Source organism: Magnolia sinica, chromosome 10 (assembly GCF_029962835.1).
Source record: "Magnolia sinica isolate HGM2019 chromosome 10, MsV1, whole genome shotgun sequence".
Taxonomy (NCBI): domain Eukaryota; kingdom Viridiplantae; phylum Streptophyta; class Magnoliopsida; order Magnoliales; family Magnoliaceae; genus Magnolia; species Magnolia sinica.
Genome location: NC_080582.1, coordinates 3,848,221 through 3,862,817, shown reverse-complemented (window position 1 = coordinate 3,862,817; position 14,597 = coordinate 3,848,221). Strand labels below are relative to the sequence as shown.

Sequence of the window (14,597 nt, the reverse complement as noted above, 5' to 3'; positions counted from 1 at the left end):
TTTCAATTTTCAACTAACATATTACAGGAAAACATGGCATACAGTGAATAAATCAAATATTAAGTGACCGTTTGTGCGAATTGAAGTACAAAACATATAATGAATAGTAGTACATGGTACCATATTAAAGATTTGTAACAAAAAATACATAAATCCTCAAGATACAATTAGAAAACATCATCCAAACATCTCAGCACCCTGTAGTCACCATTCCAGTACTATTCTTCACTTCGTTTAGTCCCTTTGCACGTACAGGTCGCCACGATCTTTGCTGTGAAAAAAATGTTTGGAAATCAAATTTGTGATTAAAACCTGAAAGTTTAATGCTAGAATTTAGTTGCAAAATATATAAAAGAAATTGAAGTATATACCTAACCTTAAAAACTAATCATGGACAAAACAGGAAGTACAAGTTCCTACTGCAAGAGATCCAAACTTTTTTGATAGGCTTTGCCATAGATGGAAGAAGCTAAAAAAAATCTTACAGATTGAAGCTCCTAATATGTTGATCAATGCCCTACAAAATACAGTAATGAAAATAATACATTAATTGCCCGGAAAATGATGGGCGAAGATTGGATGTCCTGAAACTCCCAATTAGATTTAGGTCATAATTCATAACAAATAGAGAAGTTTTAAAATTATAGGAACATTACTAACACAAACAAGTTAACTTTCAAAAAAAAAAAAAAAAACTAACACGAACTAGTTTCAAGCTCACGATATGAATATGGACTTGAGATCATGGAATGAATGCAAACAAATCCAAAAGCACTGGCTCCTCAATGAGTTCTCTATATACAATAAAAACTATACTACTGCCACTGAACATTATACATGCTGTAGCTTCAACTATCATATGGGACCAAACAAGTCAAAAACCAAATGAAGTAAACATAAAACAGAGGATAAGCCCACACTTGTGTGGATTCATGACCATCCACATGCAGTCACACATACCAATATGGAAAATGTGTGTGAGATACCAGCTTACCCTTAGATGAGCCATGTGCAAATTCAGGCTTTTGTTCCTGAAGTTGGGCACAATATATAAAGGAAATGGATGGCTAATACAGCTCTTTCTGACATCCATTTGTTTGTATACAGTGGTCCATCAAAGAAGTGAAACACTTAACTTTTAAGCCAGAAGTTCTAAAAATAAAAAGAGTGTAACCCACTTGATAGAAAGCTTTGATCTCACATCCTTACGCTGCATTGGTGCATGTGGCTACATTTGGTTGGGCAATGCTCCGAACACTCGTGGGCTTAGAAACCTCAACCACAACTTCTGCCCAAGTCCAAGAATCAGGTTGGATGCAAATCAGGTGAGCTAATCTTATGCGAATGAAATACATACATATATGACATATTAGATGAGAAGATGGCCTGAATTTAAGCTGGTCTACTCATAAGTTGGTCTTGCACAAAAACTATCGATAGTTCAAATAAAATTGCTCGCTGTGCAAACTGAAGATACATGTGCGGCCTCCCTTGTTAATTGTCAAGTGTGATCTTTTCACATGGTCATCTTTACAAGGAGGTTGCCCTTTATATACTGCTGATATGCTCAAAACATTTACCCGGTCGGCATGTGTACTGTGAAAGCCATCCCTGAGTGTTTTATCTGCGATACACTAAACAAACGCAATGGAGAAATATTGAGGCCATTCATGTGAAGAGGCAATCTATGGTAGGTATTTGCAAAAGCCCCTAGAAAAAAATCCACTTGCTGATGCATCCTCATGCACCATTCTAGAAAAGAACATTTTCTGCTAGTGGAGTCATTGAGGTTCTTTGCTTGGCTTATTCATGGATGACAGTTTGCTAATTCATCCTCAGACATTTGATTCATCCAAATAATCGTCTTAGCAAGCTTATTGTGAACGAACAGCGCTGTTTGAAAGTCAAACTGAAAACATGATGCTGATCATATGATCAATGGCCTTCAAACAAAAAATGGCCCACAGTCCACATTAAACAAGGAATAGTCATCGATCTAACAAATAAAGTTGTCAAATCAATGTGAATTTATACAAATGTCCACCAAAGAAGAGTCAGGTAAACTAGATGACTGATACAGTGATTTCTTCCTACCATATGATGACATATGCGTGTTAAACTGGAGGAGGACCTCTAGCACGGTTTATTCCTAAAAGGGCCTTGATTGAAGCATTTCTTCAAACGATTAGTGTGCAAATTTCTGTATAAAAAAATAATTGAATACTTTACCAAACTACAAATTATTGTCTTCCTTACAATTCATATATACAAACTTTAGAAGGAATAGAGTCTAGCAGTAGATTTTCATAGAAAGAATTTAGAGTGTTTAAAAGAATAAATTACTTGAAGAATGATGGCTGTACTAGCCAGAACTTCTCTTGACTTTACAAAGCTTAAGATTGAAACTCACTGGACTCGTGAGAAGAGAAGAGGAACTTTGCTATAATTTTTTTTTATTGCTTACAAGCTGACTGAGTTAGTTTCAAACGACTACAAGAGCTCCCTTTTATAGACTTTTCCCAGCAATGTGAAAAGACACAAATGCCCATTTAAAATACACTACAGGGGCATAGTATTTACTACAGTAACAAAAACCAAAATAAAATATTAAATAGCTTGCATCAGAACTGAACAGTCGCATGGAGGAATTGAACGGTTTCATGGAGGAGAACGCCAGTTGCTGGAATCTTCTTTCAGCATTTACTGTCTTTGAGATTGCACCGTTTTGGTTTGGTCTTCCAACATTCCCCTTCAAACCAAAACCGGCTTCATTCTGAGCATCGTTCTTAGTTGTTTGAATGCATCTGTCGGTAATGCCTTTGTGAAAATATCCGTCACCTGTTTCCGTAGTATGACAATACTCTAATTTTATCGTTTTCTGCTTTACGTGATCTCTTAGAAAATGATATCGGGTATCAATATGTTTGCTTCTTCTATGCTGCACCGAATTTTTGGCTAGTTCGATTGCCGACTTGTTATCCACATATATAATTGTGGATCCTTCCTGCGGATGCTTCAGCTCATTTAGTAGGTTTCTCAACCAAATTCCTTCACAAGCAGTGGACGATACTGCTATGTACTCTGCTTCACATGTGGATAGAGTGACCATACTCTGCTTCTTCGAATTCCATGTGAAAGCAGTCGTTTCGAGATAGAATACATAGCCAGTGGTACTTTTTCTTTCATCTTGGTCACCTCCCCAATCACTGTCTGAGTATCCATATAGCATTGCTTCATCATTATATGGATAAAAAAGACTGAATTCCATTGTTCCTTTGATGTACCTGAGGATTCTTTTTGCGGCTAACCAATGTGATTCTTTTGGTGCTTCCATGTACCTACTTAGAAGCCCAACACTATAGACAATATCCGGCCATGTGATTGTGAGGTATCTTAGGCTTCCAATCAGACTCTTGAACATAGTTGAGTCAACGCTTCTTCCTTCTCCGTCCTTTGTCAGTTTTAAGCCCGTTGCTACAGGCGTGTTTACGGCATTGCAATTAACCATCTTGAACTTTTCAAGTAATTCTTAGCATACTTCTTCTGAGATATATAGATGCCACCATGTTGTTGTTTCACTTCAATGCCCAAGAAAAAAGACATGAGACCTCCATCAGTCATCTCGAACTCCTTAAACATGGCCTTCTTGAATTCATCAAACATCGGTCGACTGTTTCCTGTAAATAACAAATCATCAACATACAGGTATGCTATAAGTATATCGCCATGAGTATTCTTCTTGATGTAAACTGCATGCTCATATGGACATTGAGTGAAGCTGTTCTCTTGAAGATAGTTGTCAATGCGTGCATTCCAAGCACTTGGAGCTTGCTTCAACCTATAAAGGGCTTTCTTCAGTCAATACACCTTGTGTTCCTCCCCTTGCATAACAAAGCCTTCAGGCTGGTCAACATAGACCTCTTTTTCCAGAATTTCAATTATGAATGTAGATTTCACATCCAGTTGGTAGATCATCCAACTGTGATGGGCTGCAAGGGAGATAATCATCCTCACAGTGTCAAGGCGAGCAACAGAAGTGAAGTCTTCTTCATAGTCCACCTCATACTTCTATTTGTAGCCCTTTGCTACGAGCCTTGCTTTGTAGCGATCAATCTCACCATCAACATTTCGCTTGATTTTGTATACCCATTTGACGCCAATAGTTTTCTGGCTATTAGGAAGCGTAGTCAGCTCCCATGTGTCATTTTTCTTAATGGCATGAATTTCTTCTTTCATGGCGATTCTCCAACATTCTTCTTTTATGGCTTCCTGAAACGTCAGAGGCTCATGATCTGCATATAGACAGAAAAGATTGACCTCTTCAGTTTGCTCATAGATGTCACTTAAGCTTTTCATTTTTATAGGTGCCATGGGTGAGGACGAGCTGGCCGAATTTTGACTTGATGGAGTGCTTTCAGGAGTGATGGAATGTACTCCTGGACTTCTATGTACTGATGATGTGGCCGAAGAAGGTGTTGCAGGCGTTTGCTCTTGACGGTCATGCCTTTTTTCATGTTCTTTTATTTTGACTAGAATATCTTTAGTCGATTCTTCATTGTTCCATTTTCAAGCTTCTTCCTCACTAAAAACCAAATCTCTACTCACCACTACTTTTTTGGTTAGTGGATTGTAGAGCTTATAGGCTTTAGATCCTTCACTGTAGTTGATAAAGATACATTTTTTGTCATGATCATTAAGCTTCCTTCTTCTTGCTTCTGGAACTTGAGCATAGGCGACACACCCAAAGATCCTTAGGTGCGGCACGCTCGGTTTGTAGCAACTCCATGCCTCCTGTGGTGTCATGTTTCTAACGCTCTTGGTTGGACACTGATTGAGCAGGTAGGCAGTACATGCAACTGCCTCTGCCCATAAGCTCTTTAGCAGGCCTTTCTCCTTCAGCATGGTCCTCGTCATGTTGAGGATGGTGTAGTTCTTCCGTTCCGCAATGTCATTCTGTTGTGGCGTGTAGGCTGCAGTGTATTGCTGCTTGATGCCTTGTTCTCTGCAAAAATCTCGAAATATATTTGAGGTGTACTCTCCACCTCTGTTAAATCTGAGTACTTTAATTTTGTGACCACTTTCAACTTTGACTCGAGCTTTGAAAAATTTAAAGATAGTGAAAGCGAAAAATTTTTCTTTGATGCAATACGTCCAAAGTTTTCTGCTGAAATCATCAATGAAGGTAATAAAGTATTTATTACCTCCAAGAGAGGGTGTTTCAAGTGGTCCACAAATATCAGTGTGAACCAACTGAAATGGTTCCTTTGCTCTTCTAGACACTCCACTTGGAAAGGAGTTCCTTTGTTGCTTGCTGAGTGTGCACGCCTCACACACATGTCTGGAGCTTCAATAGTCGGCAAGCTATGCATCATGCTTGATGAGGATAAGATTTTCAGGCCACTGAAATGGAGATGCCCAAGGCGAAGATGTCATCTCCATGAATCATTCTTCACAAGTCCATAGAATCACTTCTCAGCCTTTGTGTGAATATGAAGCGGAAACATGCGATTCTTCGCCATTTGGACTTGAGCCACAAGTCTCCTGTGAGCATCTCTTATGGAGAGAGAATGGTTCTCCATGTGTATGACATACCCCTTCTCAAGGAGTTGGCCGATACTGAGGATGTTATTTTTTATGTTTGGTACGTAATACACGTTATAGATGTAATTTGGCTCACCATTCTTCTGATAGATTAAAATTTTTCTTTTGCCTATCACGGGTACCTTTGATGAGTCGCCAAAACTCACATCGTCACGAACTCCTTCTATGAGTTCCACGAACAGTTCTTTGTTACCACTTATGTGGTTGCTTGCACCTGTGTCGAGATACCAGACATCTGGTCGTTCACATGCCTTTTCTTATGCGAGGAGGAGTGTGGAGTTTTCTTGTTCATGGTGTGATGCTTCAGCATAGTTGGATCGTTCATCTTGATCCACTTTGCTCCAACACTCAGAGGCATAATGGCCGAATTTCTTGCAATTGTGGCATTAAACGTTCTTTGTGTTTCCACGACCACGTATGAATCAGCTTCTACCATTTCCTCTTCCACGGAAACTGGTAAACTTTTGCTGATTTTATTGATGGCTTGGATGATATCCACGCCCTTTGCCTCTTGCACGATTGCTAGTGCCATGGCCGCCTCGTTGTGTATGGCCATTCTTTTGTTCTTTTAGAGTCAACTTAGACTAAGGCATGTTCAAGCGTTGAACCAGCATTTTTTTGCATTCGTTGCTCATGCACTTGCAACGATCCCATTAGTTCTTCAATGGATAATTTTTCAAGGTCCTTTGATTCTTCGATCGCCACAACCACGTGCTCAGACTTGGTTATGAGACATCGCAATGCCTTTTCAATGACACGTATATTTTCAACTTTTTCACCATTTCTTTTTTAATTGTTAATAATAACAATTAGGCGTGAGAAGTAGTTAGAGATACTTTCACCTTCCTTCAGGTGCGTTGCTTCGAACTTGGCTCTTAGTGTTTGAAGGCGAATCCGCTTCACTCGATCAACACCCTTGAAGATGGTGCCAAGCGTATCCCAAGCTTGCTTGCTTGATGTTGCTTCGGCAATCTTTTCAAAGGTTGATTCATCCAACCCTTGATAGAGGAGGCATAAAGCCTTGTTATCTTTTTTCCTTGATTTTTTAGAGCCGTCTTTTCTTCGATGGTGAAGGCTGCTTCTTCCTCTATAGTGGGTTCTACATACCCATCGGTGACGATCTCCCATAGTTCTTGTGACCCGAACAACGCCTTCATTTGAATGCACCACCTTTCATAGTTGTCTTTAGACAACTTCGGAACATGTGGCTGGATTGTGCTGGCCATCTCTTTTTAAAGGAGGAATGACTGATTCTTTAAATGAAGGGAAAGAGAGATGAAATAGAAAACAGTTTTTTTTCTTAGCTAGAAAAACTTTTGAAAACTGATTTTTTTTTTTTTTTTTTAACAGATTTGTTTAAAAAAAAAAACAGATTTGGCTGAAAAACAAACTGCTAAAATCTGATTTTTTTCCGGCTGAAAAACTGCTGGAATTTGATTTTTTGAACAGATTTTTTTCGCTGGGAAAAATTTGGGGGCAGCTTCAAGCAGCAAAAAAAAACTTTGGCTCTGCAGTCAGAATTTTTTCTTGACTGAAAAACCTGATGCAATCTGATTTTTTACTGAAAACTGCTGACAACTCCCGCCAGGAACTCTGCAATCTGATGTTTTCAAAACAGTTTTTTTTTTTTTTGGTGAAAAACACACTGCTGAAACCTGATTTTTTAACCATATATATATATATATATATATATATATATATATATATATATATATTAAAGAACAGCCTTTTTCTATTTTCCGTTGGCTTGGATACAAACTGAAGCAGGTTCTAGAGACAAATAGACCGGACAATGCTTGTTCCTTGAAAAGAAATGGAAGATCCTGTATGTGTGAACGGGTCAAGTGGACTGTCACGAGTAGCAGAAAGGCAGGCCTTGATACTATGTGGCTCGAAACGTTGATGGCCCTGATCGGAGAGCAGTTTGCTGAGAGTGATGAGATCTGTGGCGTCGTTGCACGTGTGCGTCAAAGGCAGGACAAGCTTGCGTTGTGGACTAAGACAGCGACGACTGAACTTGGCTCTGATATCAGTTTGATGGCTGTACTGGCCAGAACTTCTCTTGGCTTTACAAAGCTTAAGATTTAAACTCACTGGACTCGTAAGAAGAGAAGAGGAACTCTGCTAGAATTTATTTATTTTTTATTGCTTACAAGCTGCCTGAGTTGGTTTCAAACGACTACAGGAGCTCCCTATTATAGACTTTTCTCATCAATGTGAAAAGACACAAATGCCCATTTAAAATACACTACAGGGGCATACTACTTACTACAGTAACAAAAACCAAAATAAAATATTAAATAGCTTGCATCTGAACCGAACAGTCGCATGGAGGAACTGAATGGTTTCATGGAGGAGAACGCCAGTTGCTGGAATCTTCTTTCAGCATTTACTGTCTTTGAGATTGCACCGTTTTGGTTTGGTCTTCCAACAAAGAATATAACTTGAATTTAAAATTCAATGAGTCTATATTTTGTCCAAGTTAAAAAAATCATATGAGTATACTAACTTCAAGCATCGATTAACAGGTAAATAAAAATGAAGAGGGGAAGGAAATCTCACCAATGTAGCTCACGAGAGAAAATTCAAGTGCTTAGAATGTTGCCCTCGAGCATATGTCGATGGAGGGTATGTGCTGAATCTTATAAGAATCCTCTCCTCCGTCTTCTCCACGAAGCCGTTCAATGAAGTCATTGGGCATGTCCCACAACTCCAATTTCTTGAGGGTGGTCACATATTGCAGTCCTTCCGGAAGCATCTTCAATTCCTGGCAGCAATCGATCCGTAAATGTAAAAGACTTGGCATCGATCCTTCCTCCACTCTCCACTCCTTCAATTGATATAACCGTTCAAGATGTAAGTATTCAAGTCGAGGAAATCCTTGTGTAGCACAAGCCATTTCCATTCCGACATACGAATATTCCAGCAATTTGAGAATGCGAAGGTTTTCCAGCTTCTCCAACGTCACCAGTGGGTCTTGCTTTAAATGGGAGTCTCTCATGGTGAGCTTGGTGAGGTTTTCTGGGAATTCAGAATATTCAGGAAGCTTCTCTAATTCTCCATGCAGCCGCAATTTAATTAACTTGAGAAGACTTTGGAAAGGCACCAACGATGGGAATTTCGATCCTGTCACAAATAAGGACTGCAGGAACTTCAATTTCACAACGGATTCAAAAAATACTCTAACATACTCTCCTTCCAAATCTAAACGTATTCCTAATTTTCTGAGATTTGCAAGCTTTTCCAAGCAATCGCCCATCCATTTTCCAGCCTTCACATTCGTTAGAGTGTGAAGGTTGCTAATCTGATCGAGTCGCGGATACCCTTCTATCACACCCCAACTTACATTAAAAGCCTCATCACCTGCGCTCTTCACATGGAAATGTCTTAACTGTTGCATTTTCTCTATTGTGCTGGGTACTTTGATATTATGAAAAGATGTTAGAATCAGTGCTTGTAAATTGCGAAGATTTCCTATCGATGATGGGAGCCTTTCTAACCAAGTGCTGGTAAACCCAAGGTACCTCAAGTGGATCAATGCACCTATCTCACTCGGTAGCTTTTTGATTGCTACATTGTGAAGATCTAACACCCTCAGCAATTTAAAGCCTTTGTAAAGAAACTTCTCTTGTTTCCTTTCGAGCCTTTCATCGATTTGGGTGTGGATCAACACAGATCGAAGGCGTGGAGTGGATGATTTCAAGGAAGTGTACTCACTTAAGGCATTATGGTGAGTTGCAAGTCGACGGGCTGTAGATGTGGATAGAGCATTCACATTCTCACCATGAACTTGAAGAAACATATCTTGCTTTGCTTCTGATATCGAAAGATCCCGCAAAAGATCATGAATACAGCAGCTTTTAATACCCCCACTTGAACTTCTCTTAGCAAGTTGAATCATACTTCGTTGAATCAACTCTTTTAGACAATCTTCTCCTACCTCCTCTACTGTTTCATCCCCTCTCTGTTGTAGGAACCCTTCCGCCGCCCACAATCGAATCAGTTTCTTAGCACTGAATTCATAGTCTTCTGGAAAAATGCCTGAGTAGAGAAAACATGGTTTCAAGTGATAAGGCAGATCTTTATAGCTGAAAGATAATATCTTGAAGATTTCGACTTCCCCATGAATAAATTGCCAGCTAATGCTCTTGAGCACGTGCTCCCATTCCCATGGTTCTTTTCTTGATAAGAGCCCTCCAATGACTACGATGGCAAGAGGTAGACCATGACATTTTTTCACAATCTCTCTTCCCAACTCCTCCAAATCACGACGACAGACAATATCTTGTCTTGAAAATGTTTTCCTACAGAACAATTCCCAGCTCTCACCTGCTTCCAAAAAGCGTAATTCATACGGTACACTTCGCACATCTGCATGTAAAGCTACGTCTTTTTTACGGGTGGTGAGCATGATCCTACTTCCATTATTCATATCAGGGAAAGCATCCTTAAGATCATCCCACGCTTGGTTTGTCCATATATCATCTAATACCATCAGGTATCTCTTATTTTGCAAATACTCTGAAATTTTATGCCTCAACTGAAAGACATTCATTTTCTTGAGCTCCTCTTCTGAGAACACCGTATAACAATTTATGATGTTCTGAAGAAGATCTCTCAAACCATACTCTTGGGATATAGAAATCCATGCACGAGAGTGAAAATGTTTCTCGACACAGGCACCGTTATAAACTTTCTTGGCAAGCGTCGTTTTACCGAGACCACCCATTCCAACTACAGAAACAACACAACGACGCAGCTCGCCTTCTGTCAATCTGTCCACCAATATCTCCAAATCTTTCTCAAAACCAACAAAATCTGGTTCTTGAGAAAGAGGAGAGGTGAGCCTCCATTCTTGGAGGCTGGGACCGGCGGAGCTTGTTCCTGCTCCCTGGCCTATATTTTCAATTCCATAAGTTGACCTACTTTCGGAGATAGAACGGATTTTATTTTTTATCGATTCAATATCCGACCCCACCTTGTAGAGAACTATCCATTCATTGCAGAAGAAAGCGTACCTGCTAATGTGGCCGACAAATCCTCTCGGCCTCAAGGTCTCTATCTTGAAAATGAAGTTGTCGATGATATCTTCAGCATCATATGCAACATCTCTCACGTCCCGGACCCAATTCTTCACTCTTTCATCTGTTTCTTGTTTGACGGCTGCGTCCTTCAAGAAGCATTGCATCCGCCTAAATTCTGCCTGGAGCCATTCAACTTGATCGCGAACCCCATGTATGAAAATGACTTCTTGAATGAGCTGGTCACTGAGTTTTTGGAGAAGGAACGTGACAACGAACTCTACAATGGCCATTTTTTCGTCACTCTTTTCTCTCTCACAGGAATGAAATTCAGATCAAAGCTTTCCTTGTCTTGAGTTCGCCTTGCATATTTCTCTATTCATAGAGGACAAACCAGTCATGGTTCGGGGCCACTCAATGGCACACGTTCAGATGCTTCCCCCACATATTCGAAAAACAACGTACTCTCTTTTTATTTATTTACTATTTATTTTTTATAGAGGCGATTTCATTGACGTGAAAAGGAAATTACAGAAAGTGAGGCATCCGCGGGAGAAAAAGGACCTGGAAACCTATCATATCACAAAAGGAAAACCAAAGAACCGGCCAGATAGCACCTCCAAGCAAACTAAATCCGACACCAAAACCACTCTAAACTTCTCTAATCACCCCCAGCCCCACCTTATCAAGGAAGATAAGACCATGGATCGGGGTGGAAGATCAACTAACCTTTCAAAAGAGGAAGAGATCCGAGTCTCGCTTCCTTGGCGGGCCAAGGCATCTGCTGGGGCGTTCCCTTCCCTGAAGATATGAGCGAATTCTATTCAAGCTCATAATCCGGCATAACTAGTAGTTCCACTTCCAACCTAGCTGGCGTAGCCCGTTCAGCACTTTCACTACGTGCAAAGAATTGGATTCAAGAATCACCTGATTAAACCTTTAGGGCCCGTTTGGCCGGTTGGATTGGAAGGGCTTGGATGGTATTGGAAGGGATTGAAAGTCAAATCCTGGGACTGGCCTGGCGTGCCAAACAGAGTCGGTGATCTGATCCCAATCCCATGGATCTTAAGACAATCCACTGACAACACCATCATTACCTTTAAATCCCATCCAATCCAACCTAATCCTTTCAAATTTGCCTGGGACGTGTTTGGTTCGAGGGATTGGAAGGGATGAGAAGGTTTAATCCCAGGATTGGCCGGGCGCGCCAACCAGATTGGATATAGCAATCCAGGGATATGGCAATCCCATGGATCTCCAGACAATCCACTGACAACATCATCGTTACCTAGAAATCCATGCCATCCACCCTAATACCATTCAATCCCTCCCAATCCACCCGGCCAAACGGGCCCTTAGTCAAACATATATCTAAGCCCGCATACACCGCACGAAGCCCCGCGTACAGGTTGGAACCTAAGCGGTAGCCCAAAGAAAAGGTACAAGGTGGATGGTAAGACAAATGATATATATATATATATATATATATATATATATATATATATATATATATATATATATATATATATATAACGAGCTTGATCCAAAATTCCTATTACCTCGAGAAGTTTTCAATAATAATTGTTCAATCCCTACTGTTTTCCTACTTTTTTCTTTGATGTGGTTCACTTGAGCTTTGTGTCTACCTGAAGTTTGAGCTAATACTCTAAAATATTTTTAGTAAAATGGATGGAAGGTCTAGATACAATACATATATCATGGCCACATGCCTTTGATACGTGAACACAGTACCGACCTCAGTAACGTGTTCTATGCACCATGCAATCCAGGTCTAACACAATACCTTCGATATAAAACTATGGGGATTGATTATCCATATTGAATAATTTATTTGGTCAGACATTCTGTATTAGGCTAATATTTTTTGTTTTTTAAGCTTATCCCAATAAAAATGACATTATAGGAATGATATTAATAGTATATAAACATCACGGTGGACCCTTGAGGTTTCAATGTTAGTCATTTAACTACCCACATTTTCCTTATTGTGTGGCTTAGTGGAGTTTTGGATCTGCCTATTTTTGTGTCCCTGTGCTAAGGCAAAACGTTTTTGCAGGGCGGATTTCTCACAAACATCACGGGAAACAATTCCGTGAAAGGCTTTTGCAAGGAATCCGTATCGTATGCCAATGCCGTCGTTGGATGCTTTTGCTTTTGTCTGGGTCATTTCCTTTACCTTTAGTAACTTTACCTTGGTCTCTTCCACCTTTATATGATGCGGTTTCCTCTGTAATTTGTTTTTTATTCATCTTTCCAATGTTGGATAAACATCACGTACGTTTTTTCAGGGCGTATTTGGCCGGGCGAATTAAAGTGAAGTAGATGTGATGGGATATCGTTTAAAGTAATCGATGGGCTGTCAGTGATTGTTCATTAATACCATGGTTTTACATTAGTTTAAGATGGACATGGCTGTGTGTTTGGTCAGGAGGGAACGGACGAAGTACTGGTACTCCGGTGCGGCTGGCATGTTTGCTGCAACAGTAGTCCGCTCAAGTGAATGCAAACGGATGTTGTGGGCCACACAGCAATGTTTTGATGACATCCATTCCGATCATCATGAAATGATTTTCTGTTTTAACCATTTAAAAAAATTAGAGCAATAAACGACTTAGATAGGTCACACCAGTGAAAAAAGTTGGGAAGGGATGATCACTGTTGATTTTCTCTGAGCCCTATCCAAGTCTCAAAATAGAATAATTTCTTACTTGTGGAATAATTTGTCATAAATGTTTCATATCATTGGATTTAATGAGATATAAACAACACAGTGAGTCCACTTTGAGAATCAAGGGCAAGCATTCATTATCACCTTTCTTTTTTTGGTGTGGCCCGTATAATTCATGGATTGATCTAATTTTTCCGTTACTAGCTAAAAGAGAGAGGATTTGACTGATGGACAAAGTAGATTTTATCCAAAAATGCCGATGGATCTTAAAAAAAAAAACCATTTGCACCCCACCCTAGTGTACATCAACTACTCTCACTCAAAGGGTGAGCGATGTCGTCGTACGATTGCCGAGTCCATCAAGCCGTCAGCTCCATTTACGAGGGGCTTAGGATGATGTGACGCTACATGGGACTGGTGGTCGTGGCCTTCCTATTAGCACCTAATCCCATCCACTGCATCGGGCCACGTTCCGTCTTTGCCTACATAGACTAGACTATGGTAATAGCTGAACTAGTCTGCTGTGAATGGCTAACGCAAAAGAGGCGCCCGTGACAATCAATAATAAAGACAAAAAACAAAACCTCCAACGGGTAGATTTAAGACTGTCTCATCCACTATCAAGTCCAGTCATATCTCTGAAAAGTCGGGGTGAGTGGGCCCAACTAGCCTCAGTTGGGGTGAAGATCGTCCCACTGAATCCAAGACTCGTTGAGTCTTAAAACCACGTGGAACCTTAAATGATGTGGGAGTGGCATCACTCCATTCATCACTTTTGCTCGATCATTTTAGGGCGTGTTTGGCCAGACCGATCCCATGGGATTTTGAGGGATGGAATGGAATTTAAGGTAACGATGGTGGTGTTTGGATATCGTATAAACCCATGGGATGGAACGATTTCCAGGATGACAGAGTGCGTGTTTGGGATGGCGGTTGGATTAAGTGTAGACCGTGGATTTGCAGCCCGGCGTGTTTGGAGTAGACCTCTGCCATATCCAACGCCCACGTATTTCATCCGCTATGTGGGCCCCACCATGATGTTTGTGTCTCATCCATGCCGTCCATCTATTTGTTGGATGAGCCGCTATGATCTTCCTTTGTTTTTGGGGTGTCTGGTCGTTGTAGATTTTTACCATCTTTGAATCTGGTTAGACTCCCTTGATAGTTTATCACCGTCTAAGAGTGACACTGACTCGTCCAAGTTAATTCTTGTATGGACATCCAGACAGTCAAGGTTGTGGGTCACATTGTTGATGGAGTGTACAACTATGATAGTGTACGGTGGA

The 14,597-nt window shown here is 40.3% G+C and overlaps 1 protein-coding gene across 3 annotated transcripts; it reads right to left on the bottom strand.

The window, feature by feature from the left end:
• Positions 1–253: 253 nt before the first annotated feature.
• On the bottom strand, positions 254–10,997 carry LOC131257799 (putative disease resistance protein At1g50180). 3 transcript variants are annotated; one of them, XM_058258702.1, is made up of 2 exons: positions 8,164–10,996; positions 254–517 (listed from the first exon to the last, which is right to left on the bottom strand). In XM_058258702.1, exon 1 carries the CDS (start codon positions 10,913–10,915, stop codon positions 8,195–8,197), a length of 2,721 nt encoding a protein of 906 aa, XP_058114685.1. In that variant the 5' UTR covers positions 10,916–10,996; the 3' UTR covers positions 254–517; positions 8,164–8,194. The 3 variants fall into 3 exon arrangements, with proteins under 3 accessions (XP_058114685.1, XP_058114686.1, XP_058114687.1); XM_058258703.1 differs by lacking the exon at positions 254–517 and adding an exon at positions 1,327–1,634 and having other exon boundaries at positions 8,164–10,997; XM_058258704.1 differs by lacking the exon at positions 254–517 and adding an exon at positions 1,652–2,200 and having other exon boundaries at positions 8,164–10,997.
• Positions 10,998–14,597: the final 3,600 nt, after the last annotated feature.

Coding starts and splice junctions, on each gene's coding strand:
- LOC131257799 (XM_058258703.1), bottom strand. CDS start 10,915: ATGGCCATTGTAGAGTTCGTTGTCACGTTCCTTCTCCAAAAACTCAGT.